Source organism: Phyllostomus hastatus, unplaced genomic scaffold (genome assembly GCF_019186645.2).
Source record: "Phyllostomus hastatus isolate PE091 unplaced genomic scaffold, TTU_PhHast_1.1 phas_scaffold_501, whole genome shotgun sequence".
Lineage (NCBI taxonomy): Eukaryota > Metazoa > Chordata > Mammalia > Chiroptera > Phyllostomidae > Phyllostomus > Phyllostomus hastatus.
In genome coordinates, this window is record NW_025334033.1 from 28852972 (window position 1) to 28869394 (window position 16423).

Sequence of the window (16423 nt, forward strand, 5' to 3'; positions counted from 1 at the left end):
TCAAAACCAGAGAGAGAGTGATGGCCTGGATTCTAACAGCTTTGCTGTTCCTGGTTCAAGTCCTCCCTGATGTTTGCTGGCACCTCGGTGTAACCAAAAGCCTTCCAGTGTGCAGTCCCTCCTCTACTCCTTGGCTCCAGCCGATCCCTGTGCCGGAAACTCCGCCTGTCCCTGCACTGCCTCCAACTTGGCTTGTCTAAGTTTTCTCAATCTTTCAAGACTGTTCTTGTCATCTCACTGACATTTTCCTCTGTCATCCTCACTGCTAGAGCTCTCCAAACTACAGAGAGTATTCTGCCTGGAAAACTTCCATGGTTGGAAGCAAAAGCAGCCTGAGTGGCTCTTCTATCTTTCTGCCCGTGCCCTTCCTCCCTGTCCTCTGGTGTCCTTCCTCAGACAGTTAACTCTCAGCAGCGGGTGGTCAGCCAGTTTGCAGCAGTCTGAGACTGAAACCCCAGGGCTTTGCTGAAATGAACGTTTTGTCCATCCAGTGTGCAGTCTCCACAGGGGAAAGGAACACCCGGTGAATCATCTGCGGTTTGGTGGAGCAAAGGCATCCTTGGAACAGTGCTCTTAGCCCCACTGAAAGCCATGGAAAGGACTCTAGAGATGGTTTAGATGCTAATCTAGACCAACTCCCTCATTTAAAAAAAAATCTATCTATTGAGATATAATTGACATATAACATTATATTAGTTGTAGGTGTACAACCAACTCCTTAATTTATAAGCGAGGAAAATGAGGTCCAGGGAAACTGACATGACCAGAGTCACACAGCTAACAGGTAGCAAGCACAGCTGTCTGGAAGACAGACGCTTAAAAATTAGATGTTATGAGCTCAACAGTGTTTCCTTGTCTGAAAGAGAGGTACCTGCCATTCCCTCCCATCCTGTAAGCTGCTTCTGCCTGTGCTCCTTGCTCCTGACAGCCACACCTTCAGCTCCTAGCTATTATTCAAACCTCAAGTTAGATGTCACCTCCTCCAAGAAGCCTCCTCTGACTACCACCCCAAATGGTGGTGGCCACTATGTATGGTACATTCTATATACTGATAAAGTCCAGTCCACTTGCACACATGGCTTGGCATAGAATAAACAATAAATGTTTGATGAGTGAGGTAAAAAGTCAGGTACCAACTGCCACCGGCTTGGAGTCCATTTATTCAGACCCTCAATGGAGAACAGAAAGGGAAGGGCATGGAGTAAGAGCCCAGCCAGCTCACCTTTCCCAGCACCCCACTTAGTGAGTGGGAAGGAGCCAGGATGGTCAGGCTGAAGCAGCACACACTCGCTCCTGAAGCAGTAAGGCATCTGGGCTGCAGATAGCCAAACAATGACCCCCTCAGTGGGGGCAGTGAAGTCCCACCTCAAAGTAGTCAGTGAGAGCTGCTCCCCAGAAGGTGTAGGGTGGAAGCGAGTCAAGAAGCAATCACAAGGTCACTAGGCCCCAGCCCTACATGTGCTCACTTTCCTGGAGGTCACGGGGAAGGGGTGCTCAGCCAGAGAAATTTATAATTAATTGTGAACCAAACTCCTGGGAGCTGGGTTGATGCTGATCCAAGAGCACAAATCCAGTCCAGGCCAGAGGTGGCTGAAGGAGCTGCACTGGGCCGGCCAAGGGATCAAGGAAAGCTTTTTGTCCTGATTATAAATTATATCCTCTCCCAATCCCATGGCCTCGTTCCTGACAGATCGTGGAGGGGTTGGGAGAGGGTCAGGCAGTGCGGCTCACTCAACCCCACACTCCTACCGCTTGACTGTGGATGCCTCCAAGGTTACTCCGGCACCATCCACAGCCTCTGATTTACTATTCAAACCAAACACCTTTTCCCAAAACAAAACCCTATTCATTTGGACCAGTTGTTTTACTCAAGGAACAGGGGCTGTTGCACACAATAGAGATCTGGTGTCCGGAAAGGCAGGGTGTCTTTAGAAGAGGTTGGGTGAAAAAAATCCCATCATTTCTCAGTGAGGTCACCCGGCCAGCTGGAGAAGGCGGCAGCAGACTATGGGGGGTTGCCGAGGACCACTTGGCCAGCTTGCCGGACCTTGGACCAAGCCATTGTATAAGCTCCCCAGTATTGGAAAGAAAGAAAGAAAAAAAAATGGGACATGTGTTTAGCTTTACTCAGGAGCCCAGAACATGCTCACAACTCCAGGAATCTCTGCTCTTCTCTGCGAGTGGAAAATATGATCCATGAGAACAAACTTGACTGTGGAGTGTGTGTCCAATTCCCCAGCCCTGTCGATTACAGGAGGCAGTGGCTCGCGCCACCCTGAGATCGTTTTACGGAGTCCCCCATGTCTCCCCGAGCAGCTGGCTTGCTTCAATGGTTAAAAGACAGACAGCTCTCTCACAATCAAGTACAAAATGTGCATTTATTGACATCTGCTCTGGGCTGCACTGGGCTTCCAGTAAGAACAAAAACAAATGTAAAGGAAGCATGCTAATCTAATTAGCAACCTGGAGCAGTTGTGAATACAAGATGTTCTTTCCAGACTTGGTAGAGAACTATAATTACCCTATATTCAGTAGCTTAACATTAAATGTGCACTCGAGTACCAGATTCAGCAAAGAAATAACTTACTTACATTTCAAGTAAAAATATGGGCGTTTATTCCTTTATTTCACCACCACTTACATGTATGGACTGTGATGAAGACCCTGCTTACGTCCTGTGGAGCAAGACCAGGAAATATGCTTTATATTGGTTATTTGACCTTCAACATCAGATTATCACTATCATAAAGGTGGGTAAAACCATGCAAAAAGAAAAGGAAGGCATTTCCACTGATGGCACTACATGAAGAACAAAGTCACGTTTGCCAATGGCCGATTTCTGGTGTTCCGTGATTCTTTTAAAGAAAAGATCAAAGGGGCTTTATTTTGCCATTTGGGGGTTATGTGCCAATCATATCACGGGATGAAGACAATAAGAAAAGGCATGAAGAAACAAAAACAAGCAAATTGCACCAGAACAGATGTGCTTAAATTAACCGAGTGGCAGTTTGTGCATCAGTCTCACAACGGCTGTCATGAGAGGTGGGGGGAGAAGAGAAGTACCACAAAGACTTAGTTGTTCAGAGGCTGCTGAGCAACTCCAGGAAACCTCAGTGAGGCCACCCCTCCAGGCCGGCGCTGGCCACCCCTACCTGCCTGCGGCTGCCTGTTAGAAGGCACTCTTCCTCTGGCAGTGCTGAGGCCAGGGGACTGGACAGGGGTACCTTGGAGGTACTGGAAGGCACTCTGGCGGCCCACCTGCCTTTCTATGCAGTTAAAGGTGAGGGCCACTCCCACATTGCTCTTCATGACTCTGGAAGACCCATCAGAAGTGCCATCAAAGCACCGGCCAAGCGCGATCTCCTTGGCTACGCGAGGGTCCTGGTCAGTGACAGTGTAGATGCCATAGTTGTGGCCCAGGGGATCCAGGGGTGCCAGCATGGTGTATTCACTGGTGTCATTGTTGACTGCCAGTGGCAGGTGGTTGACCAGGTACTCGTGCAGCATGGAGTTTACACTGGCTCGATGGCAGCTGCCTTGGGGGATGATCTTCACTAGCGTTCGGTCCACACGTTCCTGGTCATAGAGCATCCCACTGCACTTGAACTCCAAACAAGCAGAGGAGACATTGGACTGATCCCTATCCCGTGTGCTTTTCACATCCCTGATTCCATACAGCTTCCCTACAGTCTGACGGTGGGTGCCCCCCATGTTGCGGGACCGTACATTCACCTCCACTGGCCCCACGATCTTCACCTTGATATAGCAGGCCCTGAACTCCATTGGCTTGGGCCACCATGCCAGGTAGTCTTCAGTCCAGCTCATGGGGTCATCCTCATTGAAGGGGACAGTGTTATAGTCATACCGGTCCCCCTCAATCTGGTAGAACCGGAAGTGGGCCGCACTGGGCGGCGCCTCCTCACATGCCTGGAGGTTCTCAAAGGCATAGATGGGCCCATTGCTCTCCTCAGCTGAGTTGGGCCTCGGCTTGGCCATGCTAATCTGGAAAGCTGTCTTCTTAACCCGTGGGTCCTCGTGGTCTGTCCGACGGTACTTGAGCTTGTTGAGGTAGGGCTGAGGGACACCAATTGCATTTGGGTTGAATTTAGGAGAAGACGCCACTGCTTCCAGTTCTTCCCCAGACAGGCTTGCCAAGACATAGGCAGAGTAGGCATCAGGGGACTGGTCATCACAGAAGGCAGGCAGACAGGCCCCGTTGGGGCCTGTGATGACACTGTCAAAGCGGCCCCAGGCCCTGGGGTTGGACGAGAAGCCAGTCCTGGGCTCCAGGTTGATCACAGAGACAACGACCCCCTGGATCTGCTCGCTGGGCAAGAACCTCTCACTGCGGTAGGCCCTCACCTTGATAAAGCACCTCCTGCTCTCAGGGACATCTAGGTTAAAAAGCCTCCTCTCTCGGATCTCCATGTTGCCCACCAGAAAGGTTCTCTCTTCCCTTTTTCTCCGTCTTTGGTTTTCAAATTTGAAGTCGCTTTCCTCTTCCCACAGCCCTGTGGCTGGGTTGAGTGACCAGAGTTTCATCATGGGCATGTGCTCTGGCATCTTGACCTGGGTCGAGTCAAGGTGAACCTTCACCTTGCCAACATTGAGTGGCTCAGAGGTGGCCTCATTTCTGAAGTCCACAGAAAACATGCCATATGTCCGAAGGGGGAAGGTGTCTCCTTCATCATCGATGAAGTTCAGGTCACTCTGAGCAGCTGCGGCTGTGGAAATGTCCCGGGGATCTAGGAAGGTCACACTGGCTTTTACTTTTCCTGTATAGGGCTCCCCGTTCTGTTCGTAGAAACTCTCGGATGGGATCTCCAGCTCAGCTACAGGGTCTTCACCCTCTACCTCCCCCAGGGGGATAATGTTAGTCTCCATGGCCTCCAAGGTGATGGGCTCTTTCCGCCGAAGCAACTTGATCTCATGGAACACCGCACTCCCCTTCTTGTTGAAGGGCAGCACTTTGGTGGTGTTGACGAACTTCTGCAGCCTGTCCACAAATGTGAGCACCAGCCTCTCAGTGTCCTGGGGGACGTGGAGGGTGAAAGTGCCCTTGTAGCCAGTCATGCCCACACGGTTGCTCCCCATGTACACGTGGCCAAAGCGCATAGGTTCCCCATTGTCGGCGGCGCTGACACGGCCCCGCACAATACTCCGGGTCTCTGTACACCGCTGGCAGTTACACTCCTTGGCTACCTTGGTGGGCAGTGTGTACCCGCTGCACTGGATCTCCCTCTCCTCTGTTTTGGAGATGCCACAGCAGTTCTCCACAGCATCCTGGCACCTGATCCCATTATCCTGCTGCCCTGCACAGGTCTTGACAGGGCAACGGCCCACATCATAGTAGAAGGAGTTGGTATCATTCTGGAAGCAATCATGGGGCAACCGGATGAGGTAGCTCTCAGGGATGGGGTTGCATGGAGTTTCATTGGGGCCTGTGGAGGGAAATGGTAAGGCTGTTAAATGTAAGTTCGCCTCCCATCCGAAGGGCACTTTAACCTCACCTCTCTGCACTGTGTTATGGTTTTCAAAGTATTTGCATATCCATGATCCTGATTCTCACTGAACTCCTCTGGGGAAGATGGAGCAGCCATTGCTAATCCCCTTGTACACATGGAGAAATGGGGTTGGTTGCTGAGACCACTAGAGTAATGGCTCGTACTGAAGGTGTCTTGAAAACCTGAGAGTGTGTGTTGAGCTACCACCCGCACTGGGAGTGCCGCCGGCGCATGGCAGGCGGGGGCACTGCTGCACTAACCTGCAAAGCCTGGAACTTCTCTGCGTAAAGAGTTTTTCTGTGTCCTGTGTGACTTTCACCTGTCCCACCAGACATGTGTGTAGGTGGCAACTCTGTTTAAAATGATCAGAGCCTTATTTTTTTTCTTACATGGCTTTACTATAACATAGAATTTTTTAAAAATGCAACTACCATAAAAGTCGAGCAAAGATTGCATTTTGTGTAGCTTGGAAAAATACCGAGAATTGTACCTTGTCTCAGAAAAAGTCACACACCTACAACCTTACCTGAGGAACATGAACCATAAAAGTGACAGCCCGGTATCCATCAGTATCCGCAGTGGTACATTCACAGTGACCAGGTTCAAGTGCGCGTGTCTGACCTCGTGGTTGGCATTCTTGTGTAATTATGCCAAAGCCCTTACATATTGAAATACATACTATTTTGTATTAAAAGTATTTTCTTTTTCTTTCTCCTTTATGGTATAGTCTGAGCAACTGTATGCTGTTAATTTATTATCTAAAAATTTAACTTCAGAATGGAACAGTATTTTTAAATTTAAAGTGTAAAAATTGAGAGTATTAAAAATAACTGGGACAGCCCTGGCTGCCGTAGCTCAGTGGATTGAGTGCAGGCTGCGAACCAAAGCATCACAGGTTCGATTCCCAGTCAGGGCACATGCCTGGGTTGCAGGCCATGGCCCCCAGCAACCGCACATTGATCTCTCTCTCTCTCTCTTTCTCTCCCCCATCCTTCCCTCTCTAAATAAATAAATAAATAAATAAATAAATAAGTATCTTTAAAAAAAGAGCATTTAAAAAAAATAAAATAACTGGGACAAATGGAAAGCACTGGTGCCACGGGCCGGGATCACAGCCAACGGGGCTCTGCCGTTGCCAAGGCCCGACTGTCCTGTGTCCGGAGGTCTGTTGCTCAACCTTCTTGGAGTCTCTAAAAATTTCCAGAATCCTTCCAATAAATTTTCTCTTCCTCTGCCTTTTGTTTGGTTTTGTTTAGGCCAATTACTAAGCTATTGTCCTTCTCTCTCACTTTCCAAGTACAGGTTCCTGATTGGTTTTGGCCACGAGTCTTCCCCACGCCAGCTCACTTCCCGGAGCCGGAGCCGACTCTGACCAGGTCACCGTTCCCTGTACTGCCCCTCAGCCTCCCACTTCTGGACCTGTGCTTATGCTGGCCCCAGGGCCTGGAACTCTCCCACTGCCATACACACAGTCTCCGGCCATTCTTCAGACCAGGGGTTTGCAACTTGGACTGCAGATTAGAATCACCTGGGGGAGCTTTTAAACTGTGCACACCCAGGCCACATCCCAGGCCACTAAAATCAAACTTTCTGGGGGTAAGACCCAGGCATCAGTATTTTTGAAACCAACCAAGTGATCCCACCGGGCAGCCAAAGCTAAGAGCCACTATTTAAACCCCAGCTGAAATACGACCACAGATGGCTCCCTCAAGCAGCCACCTGTGGTCATTCCTACCTGGAGAGTCCCTGTCTCTCACGTACAGAGTCCATGGCCTCTTATCTCCTGGTTTAGCTGCATTGGTCTATCTTTATTTGTCTCTAATTTGCAATTCTTCACCTCTCCCGAGGTGGCAGCTCCGTGAGGGTAGGATTGGGGTCTGTGCCATCTTTGTGCCCCAGAGAATGCAGCACGATACGTAGCACAGACACGCTGGGGTTTTTATTGCCCAGTTATGCCCACTGGAATGCTCCCCAGTCCTGCAGTAGGGGCCCTCCAGAGGCCCTGACAGGCTTACCTATGACAATCAGCTTGGCAGCCTGGGATTTTGCAGCCCCGGCGTCACTCTGGGCCTTGCAGAAGTACTCCCCAGCCTGGTCCCGCTTCAGGTTCTTCAGCATCAGCTTGCTCTCGTACTTGTAGAGGGAGGAGTCCAGCAGCGTGTTGTTGTGGTACCTGCAAGGGACGGAGAGGTGTGGCCTGAGTGGCAGCGCCAGGGGCAAGCACCCAGGGAGACAGGTGGTGGATGGGCCCCTGCCGATGCCAACACCACTTTTGACGTAGCTCATCCAAGGGCACTGACCAGCCTGGGACTTGAGGGACTTGACTGAGTCTCCGCTCCCACCCAGCTCATTGGCTGTGGATCCTGGGACAAATCATCTTACCTCACTTAGCTTCGGCCTCCTGCTCAATAAAATGGGAGCAGTGATTCTGAGCTGACATCACAGAATCAGGGGGAGGATGAAACAAGACAGTGGCTGCAAAATGTTGGTGAAGAGAAAAGGACTCACAGCCACTGGAGACTCTGCCCTTGTTTGCCTTTGTCAGGGAGGCAGGGCTGAGGAACCTCGTCCTGTGTCCTGAGGATGTGCAAGTCAGGACCCAGAGGCCAGAGCTGCTCAGTGTGGGCCCCAGTTTCAAGAGAACCACAGCAGGGCCTGCTGGTTGTCCAGGTGGCCTCAGCCCTGCGGGCCCCACTTAAAAGTGCCAGCTTCCGGGCCCTGCACCAGGGCCTTCCTTGTCACTTGATTCTGTCAGTCGGTGTTATGATTCATAAGACCAGACTGAGTGTCAGAGAGCTCTGGCTGCCTAGAGGAGAACGGGCAGTGTGGCTGGCAGGGTGCTCACCAGAAGTACTTGTCTGGGCTGGGCTTCCCCGTGGCCTTACAGCACAGGGCCACGCTCTGCCCTGCTCTCCGCGCCTTTGTCACAGGGTTCTTCACGATGTATGGAGTCTCTGGGGCAGAAGATGAGAAACGGTGTTTGGGGTTTTCCTTTGTGACAGATCCTCCAGAGCCACACGAGTTAACCTTGTGTGACTTCACATACACCCTACCCACACCCCACCTGCCCCTCTCTAAAGGCCCTAATTAGGGTGCTGATTCAGAATAAAGTCCACCTCTTCTACCTCCTCAGCCTACAACCTGCTCCCCTGGCCTGCCAGACAGCATCTAGGTGAAGCAATGGAGAAGGAAGGGGCTCTCGTGCCAGCCGGGATCCCCAGGTACTGCCGTTGGGATGGAGTGAACTGGATTAAACAGCCCAACATTCCTGTTCTGCTGCCTCCCGCAGAATGTCTGTGCCATTCGGAAATGGCCATTCTGTACCACTCCTGAAACCACCCCTCCCTGCAGCATCTCTCGCTCTCTCTTTCTGACCTCCAAACCTCACACTGTACTGTGATGACTTTATTTTGTTTAATATTTTTTAAAGATTTTTTAATTTATCTATTTTTAGAGGGAGAGGGAGGGAGGGAGGAAGAGAAGGGGAGAAACATTGATGTGAGAGAGAAACACCTATCAGTTGCCTCTTGTACACGCCCTGACTGAGGACCAAACCTGCAACCCAGGCATGTGCCCTGACCAGGATCAAACTGATGACCTTCAGCTTTGTGGGCTAGTGCCCAACCAACTGAGCCACACTGGTCAGGGATGTAATGACTATTTTAGATAAGGTGGCTTTTAGATAAAATGACTATTTTAGATAAGGTGGCCCAGGGAAGAACTCATTTGAAGGAGTATTTAACAAGTCCAGAGGCCCTGAGGCAGGAGTGCACCCGTGTGTTTGAGGAACAGCCGGGAGGACACTGGAGCTGGAGCAGAGTGACTCACACTGGAACTGGAACAGAGTGACTCAGCGGGGGCAGAGGAGAGGACAACAGAAGAAGAGAGCAGACAAGTAAGGGGAGCAGATGATGTAGGACCTTGTGGGTCACGGTAAGGATTTTGAATTTAACCTGAGCAAACCGGGGAAACCAGCTCTCAGCACTGCAATCCCTTTATTTAAAAGTCCAGCCCTACCCCAGAGAACTTAAGTACCTGCCCTCGTGAACTCCGCATTGACGGTGGCTGACTTCATGCTAGTCTTGGGCATTGTGAGCTTGATGGGAACAAACTTGGCCTTGGTGATCTTCAGGGTGGTTTCGCCATCGGGGCACAAGCCAGGAACTCGGAATCTCCCACTACTGTCCGTCTGGGTCAATGGCTTAAGCGTCTTGGTCAGCAGGTAGACAGTGGCCCCTGGGGCTGGGGCGCCCCCAGGGAGGGAGACAGCTCCATGCAGCACGAAGTCCTGGCACATGCAGGCATCACAGTCAGCATTCACCTGGCCCATGGGGCAGGTCAGGTCACAGGCTGCAGGAGACGGGGCCACATCAGGAGGGCTTATCTGGATTCTGGCCCTCCTTCAGCCACATTTCAGCCTGTGGACTTGCCTATGCTTCCCTTCCTCCTTGGGCCTTTGTTACCCTTTCTTATTAGCCTGCATGATGAATTCCTGCCCATCCTTCAAGACTTAGCTCAGGATACCTACTCTAGGAAGTCCTCTTTGATTCCCCTAAGCTATGATAATAGACCCTGCTCTGTGTTCCCACCTTATCTTCTGTATCCTTCCATCAGAGCACATAATAGCTGCTCAGTTAATACTTGATGACTAAATGAATGAATCCATATCAGTCTGCCCCTGTAACCTATTCTAGGCTGCTTCAGCCTCTGCCCCACACCTGGCCCAGTACCAGGAACAACAGTCGCACCTGTACAGGCCTCCTCCATGCAGAGCCGGCCCTCCTCAGAGGCCTCGCCACACAGTGACACCGTGTCTGCCAAGCAGGTGCGTGTTCGGGTCTGGACCCCAGTGTGACCACAGGCAGCAGAGCACTTGCTCCAGGGAGACCACGAGCTCCAGATGCGGTCTGTGTCTCGGCGCAAGGATCCTGTAAAGCAGGAGCAGCCAACAGCCTGACTTCCCTCCCAAGGGGACTGTGTCAGGAAACCTGACCCTGAGGCTGGTTTTTCTCAGACAGCAGGGCCTCTGTTTACATTGCAGATGTCATTAACATGCATGCTTACCACAGTGATGTTTCCAACAGATGGAAGTCAAGTGTCTTGAGGAAGGGTTGTCTCTAATTTGCACAAAGACACCATATGGGCTACAGGTGGAGGGACTTCTTGGCCAAGTGCTGGGACTTGGATATGCTGTCCCAGGCTGTGCAGGGGTGGCACCATCTCCCCTTTCCACCAGTGTGGAAATAGCCATCAGGGCCTGGGACTTCGGTGATTCAGACATCAAGCTCCCTTCTGTTTACCCTCCTCACCTCTGGTCTGAGGCCCGTGTGCAAGAATGGGGGCCTCGGTCCTTACCCAGGAGACCTTGCACAGCCTGAGCTCCTACTCCCCAGATAACCAGCACTGCCGCCTGGGCCTGCAGGGTCAGGACATGCGCCCTGGCAGGACCCCGAGAGAGGTGAGCACCCACCCAGAAAGTGGGCAGGCCTGAGGCTGGCTCTGTATCATCCAGGGTGGGGAGGGAAGACGTAAAGAACAAAAACTTTTGGACTCTGCAAACACAGACATGGGTTCAAACCAAAGCTCTCCACTTACGGCTGTGTAACGGCGGGAAGTTACCTAACCTCCAGGTTCACCTCTCTGAACCTGGAGGGACTTGTCGAGATAGAGATCCCTCACAGGTCAGCTGTGAAGTCCGAATAATGTAGATAACTAGCACAGTGCCTGTCACATAGGAACTCAATGGAAACCAGCATTTAGTGAATGCTCACCTGGGGAAAGCCCTCTACATTCATTATCTTATTTAATCCTCATAAAGAACCCCTATGAAGACTGGCTATATTTCCCCTGTTCTCCATGGGAGAAACCTGAGGCTCAGAGAGCTTCAGAAGACCTGCCTAAGGAATGCAGTTCAGCTGGCAGGCCCAGGGGTGGACCAAGCAACACAACTCCAGGGTCTGTGGTCTTCACCTCCATGCCACATGCACCCAGTGAAGTGGATTGAACGAAGAGCACTCAGAAACACAGGACACTGTTGGGAAGATGATGGCTCTTGTAACATTAATGGGTTATTAGTAGGAGCCAAAGTGCACGTGTGTGTGGTATTGGAGTTCCCCTGGCCAGAGGCGGGCGGGGGGCGGGGGGGTGAGGGCCGTTCAGGCTTACCTGGTGGACAGAGGAAGCGCACGGTGTAATTGGAGCAGTTCTGGCGGGGCCGCTGCTCCCTGTTGTGGCACCAGAAGCCCTCGCGCGGATTGCCGTGGACAACCTGGCCAGTGCTGCCTGCAGGTATCCAGTCAGTGGTCCGAGCCTCCAGGCGCAGGGGCCGAGCACACACACGGTCCCCGTAGTAGAAGCGAATGGCATCCAGCCGCTCATAGTCTCCCTGCCCACCTGGGTGGTCAATGTTGAACCACGTTGTCCACTCGCCAGGACCTGAGAGAGAGAGCCAGGTGGGGGTGGAGCCAGGCCCTGGAGCCCCAGGTAAACTCCAGTTGCCTTGGGCATCATCCCTGCTATCATTCACGCTCCCACCCAGGCCCCTACACGGGTCTCAGGGCCTGTCTCATCTGTCCCTCCAGCAAGTGTCCAATCTCCTGCCCTTCTGCACACATCCCCTCCATCCTCGTCTCCACCGTCTCTCCCCACCAGCCTATGCTCTGGCCCCAGCAAGTCCCACAGTATTCCCCAAACACATAGAGCAGCTCCACGATTCTGGAGTGTCCTAGTACTAGGTCTCTCTGCCTGGAGAAAGATGTAGGCCAAATGCCTTGTAAAAGTAGATTTGCACGCAACCCTGACACTATGCCCAAGCTCAGTAAACACCCCCTGGTGACCTCTCCAAGTTCCAGCCACAACTCACTCTCCAGGGGATTCAAAGGCTTGGCAAAGTTGCGGATGGTCCTCCTCCCGGGCTGGACTCTTCTCACAGACTGGGTGAGCATCATCTGCCTCCCTGAGTGCCAGGAGGAGAAGTGAGAGGCCAGAAATGTTAGTTACCAGGGCCCAGCAGGGTCCTGCTAATAGCCTCTCAAGGCGCAAGGAAGCAGTGCAATGTAGTGGATGTAGCATAAGCACAGGACGTGTGTTCAAATCCCCACTCTGCTTCTTACTGCCTGTGCAACCTCATAAAAGCTTTATTCCTGTACATCTGTTTCCCCACAAAATAGGGCCACGTTAATAATCACTACATCACAGGGCCCTGGGCATATTCAGGGCGATAATGAGCAGAAAGGGAGCTGGCATGTAGTACATGCTCAACAAATGGCCGCCCTCTTTTTGCTCTTGATCTAGAAACGGACCTTTGGATGATGTGGAGTGGCCAGGGGGCCGGACCTCCTACATTAGGCTCTGGGCCCGTCCTTCCCGGAACGGAGCCTTGTTCTCCTCGCCTGTAAGAAGGAGACGTTCATTCCCACCTCACAGGGTGACCAGGTTGGCATGAGGAGTCTGGCAGGTCACCCAAGTGAACATCTCTAAAATATACGAAGATTGAGAGCATGAGATCCAGAGACTCTGCCACTTCCTAACTGTGCGACCTTAGAACAGACACTTACCTCATCTGACCCCTGTTCCCTCATCATACACTGAAGGCAATAATAGTTCCTGCCTCAGAGGACTGTGGGGATTAGGTAAGCTCATTCATAAAACCCACTTCGAACAAAGCCTAGCCCATAGTGCTTGCCAAATAAGTGTTAGCAACTCCTGTTAGCTCAGTGCCTGGGCAGTGGATGTCCACTTCCCTTTGGTTGGCAAGGTTTGGCTTGGGGAGTCCACCCTCCCCCTAAAGGGGTTTTTTTTTTTGGTCTGTTTTTTGTTGTTGTTGTTGCTGTTTTTCCTACTTGGGGTAGTAGTCCTCAACTTTCTGACCGCAGGATGGTGGGCTGGCCTGAGGATGTCTGCAAGGCAGCTCCCAGCCCCACCCACCTGAGGCTGGGCTGGAGCTCCCAGGTGGGAAGGAGACAGGGGAGCAGAGGGCTACGCTGGCTTTGAAAGGCAATGAACTCTCGTGTGAGGAACCAGATCAGAATTCTCTATCCCTTTTAATTGGGGTGATAGGAGTTCTTTTAATCAAATGATTCTGATTTCTCCTCGATGGTTAAATTTGAGTCCTCCACCCAGGCAGCAGCTGTCGGGATGAAAAGAGCAGGGTGGGAAGTGGGCACACAGGGCCTGGCAAGACGCTGAGACAGCCTCCGTTCCTGCGTCTGTGGTCACAAAGCCTGCAGGGCATGCAGGTCTAAAAGAAGGGTTTGGCGATTTCTTTTTCTTTACCTGAGTAAGTGGTTAGAAACCAGGAGAGAGAGGGGAGATGGAAAGAGTGTACAGGGTAGCTCTGGGAGCTCTGATACTTAGATGCCTTAGAGAGTCCATTAAGCAAATTCTCTCTACCTCTTCCTTTGAGAACTGTGTCACCAGAAGATGGGGTTAGAGAACAAGGAGACCAGAAGGGGTTCTAGTGTCTGTGAAATCTGGCTTCAGTGTCTAAAAAAAACTGAGCTTTAGGCCAAAAGAATTTTCATGAAACTAAAACCAGATTGAACTCCAAACCTGCTTTTAAGAACTCAGTGATCCCTTGTGATTTCCTTTTGCTTTGGCTGCCAGGAGGCTCAGAGCTAAATTTATCATACAGGAGTGGTAACCCTCTTATCTTTTTTCCTCTCTCTAAATGACAGCTCTTTCTTCTCATTTAAAAGATTCTGTCCTGTGAGTTTTAACATTCCCCCATCTCAAATCCTTGGGGGAAACAAGCAGGGCATAAATTTTGAATACATCTACAACCCAGTCTGAGGTCTTAGGGCAGATGCATAGCTGAGTCCTAAAGCAGACATGACTTTACTATGTCAAGCTGGGGATTTGGGAGAGAGCAGATACTTAGTCTGTACCCAACACAGAGGTGACCTCCAGGACCAGGAAGAAGAAGAACGTCCAGGCCTTGGTCCCCACCATCTTCCCCCCAGGCCCTTTGGGGAACATGACGGAAGATGGGTGAGGGTGCTTCACGGAGTCAGGTCGTCCCTGGAATGTGGTCCCCTAGGAAGCTTCTCAGATCCAACGACCTGCAAAGAAACCAGGCCTGTCAGGCTCCACATTTCTGAGTCACGTCTTACAGCTGCAGCAGAGTATCTTGACCTATCAAGGCGGAAGGGTGGACAGAAGGAAGTCTTGTGGAAGGCGATACCTGACGAAGTTGCAAATGCAGACAGCTAGAAGGGTGCAGAGGTTCAGAACCTGGGTGTAGATGAGGCAGACCTGATTCACACCCTGGGCCCAGGTGCCAGGGCCCCACATCGAGATGGGGCACAGAGGAGAGTGAGTTCTTTGCCAGGGAGGAGGGGCCTGGGCTCACTCCCAGCAACCTCTGGGTGACTCATTAATCACTGCCAAGACCTGGGCATGGGGGCATGTTTTGCCACCCATTTGGTGGGGCTCGCACCCTTACACAAAGGGGCCGCATATTAAGGCTGTGAAGCCCCAACCCCAACTTCCATGGCCTCTCACAGGGCAGGCAAGCTGAAGTGCATAGAGGCTCCAGACATGCCACCTCCATGAACACATTCCCAGATGTGCACCGGCTGCAGCTGGAACACATTTCCGGCCTGCTTATGTGGGGTCTGGCAGCAGTTACACAGCCAGGAGCCCACTGAAGGAGAGCAGGGGGGACGCACTGTGAAGGGACCCCAGGTTCCCCAGTACCTGCTGGAGTGGAAGAGGAAAGCAGCCTGGCAATGAGGACAGGGACCCTTGGGGTGTGGCCCAGGCTCCTGCTCATTCTCTCTCCCCAGAGCTCTGGTCAACCCAGACCTGACCAGTTCTTAGAGATTCAAAAGCGGTTCCCTTCAACTTCCAAAGCCCAGGATATGGTGGGAAGGGGGAAGATTTCTCCTTTCTGGGAAAAAGATTCGAAAGTACTTAGCTAACCCAGGGGAAGAACAGACCAATCTCATATTTTTTACTATCTAGCTCTAAGCCTGCTTCCCATCACTAGCTGTTTCTCGACCCAGGGAACAGAGGCACGGGTGTCCCCAAGGTCTCCAGCTCTTACGTGTGTGTCTTAGCCCAAGCTCCAGGCTCTGAGCAGGGCGCAGAGCGCTCCGTGGGCCTGTGAGGCATTCGCTCTGGGAAGGTCTGGGAGGCCAAGGTGGCCTGAGGCACCTTGTGGAAAAACCATTTCCCATCTGGCAGCCCACAGAAGTTTCCTCAGCATATGTTCTGCTGGTTAGGCTCCCCATCCTACAGTCCTCGGAACTCGCAGACCAAGCAGACCGGCTGACAGCAGGAAAGAAGCAGGGCGCCCAGAGGTACAAAGATCCTGGCTGGGGTCATTAGAGGGCCCCTGACCTCAGAGGGGGGACGGAGAAAACTTTGGGCCAATGGGGGAACAGAGAGACCTCCAAAGCAGAAAAGGAGTTCTTCTCTAGGGGAGCCAAGAGATGGTCAGGGGAGGGCAGGAATAGCTGAGCCGGACAGTGGGATGCAGGGATGAGGCGAGGAGAAGGGGAATGGGGCTCACCGTGTCCTGAGCAGGACTCCTCAGCTGGGGGTCCAAGTCTTCGTCTCTTCAGCAGCCCAGCCTCTGGGCCTTATATAGCACAGCTGGTGGCTCAGGCTGTGGCAGTGCGCCACGGGAAGCGGCCGGGAAACCAGATCTGAGCATGAGGAAGCTCAGCCTCTCTCTCCCCTCCCCACATCCCAGGCAGCTCACAGAGGCTGGGATTTCACTTCCAGATCCTTAGGGGGAGATGCCGCAGGGCCTGGTCACCGGCCAAGTGGACAGCGGCCTGGGGCTCCACAGGCCAGAGCAGAGCGAAGGGTGGGGAGCTGGGGTGGGCACAGGGAGCAGCCCTGGGAAGGCGCCAAGGGGACTTGTACATCTGGGCGGGATTCTGTGGCTTTGCTGCCTGATCCCCCACACTCCC

The 16423-nt window shown here is 52.2% G+C and overlaps 1 protein-coding gene across 1 annotated transcript; it reads right to left on the reverse strand.

Moving 5' to 3' along the window:
* Positions 1 to 2592: 2592 nt before the first annotated feature.
* LOC123808747 (cartilage intermediate layer protein) lies at positions 2593 to 16152 on the reverse strand. The gene is made up of 9 exons (XM_045823574.1): positions 16018 to 16152; positions 14390 to 14563; positions 12367 to 12459; positions 11670 to 11939; positions 10253 to 10432; positions 9540 to 9854; positions 8350 to 8458; positions 7520 to 7677; positions 2593 to 5441 (listed from the first exon to the last, which is right to left on the reverse strand). Exons 2-9 carry the CDS (start codon positions 14478 to 14480, stop codon positions 3073 to 3075), a joined length of 3585 nt encoding a protein of 1194 aa, XP_045679530.1. The 5' UTR covers positions 14481 to 14563; positions 16018 to 16152; the 3' UTR covers positions 2593 to 3072.
* Between the last annotated feature and the right edge of the window lie 271 nt (positions 16153 to 16423).

Excerpts from the sequence above, each read along its gene's own strand:
- LOC123808747 (XM_045823574.1), bottom strand. The coding sequence starts at position 14,480 with ATGTTCCCCAAAGGGCCTGGGGGGAAGATGGTGGGGACCAAGGCCTGG. Across the intron at positions 12,460-14,389 it reads GGAGGTCACCTCTGTGTTGG|GGAGGCAGATGATGCTCACC; the intron begins GTACAGACTAAG and ends CCTGGCACTCAG. Across the intron at positions 10,433-11,669 it reads GCGCTTCCTCTGTCCACCAG|GATCCTTGCGCCGAGACACA; the intron begins GTAAGCCTGAAC and ends CCTGCTTTACAG.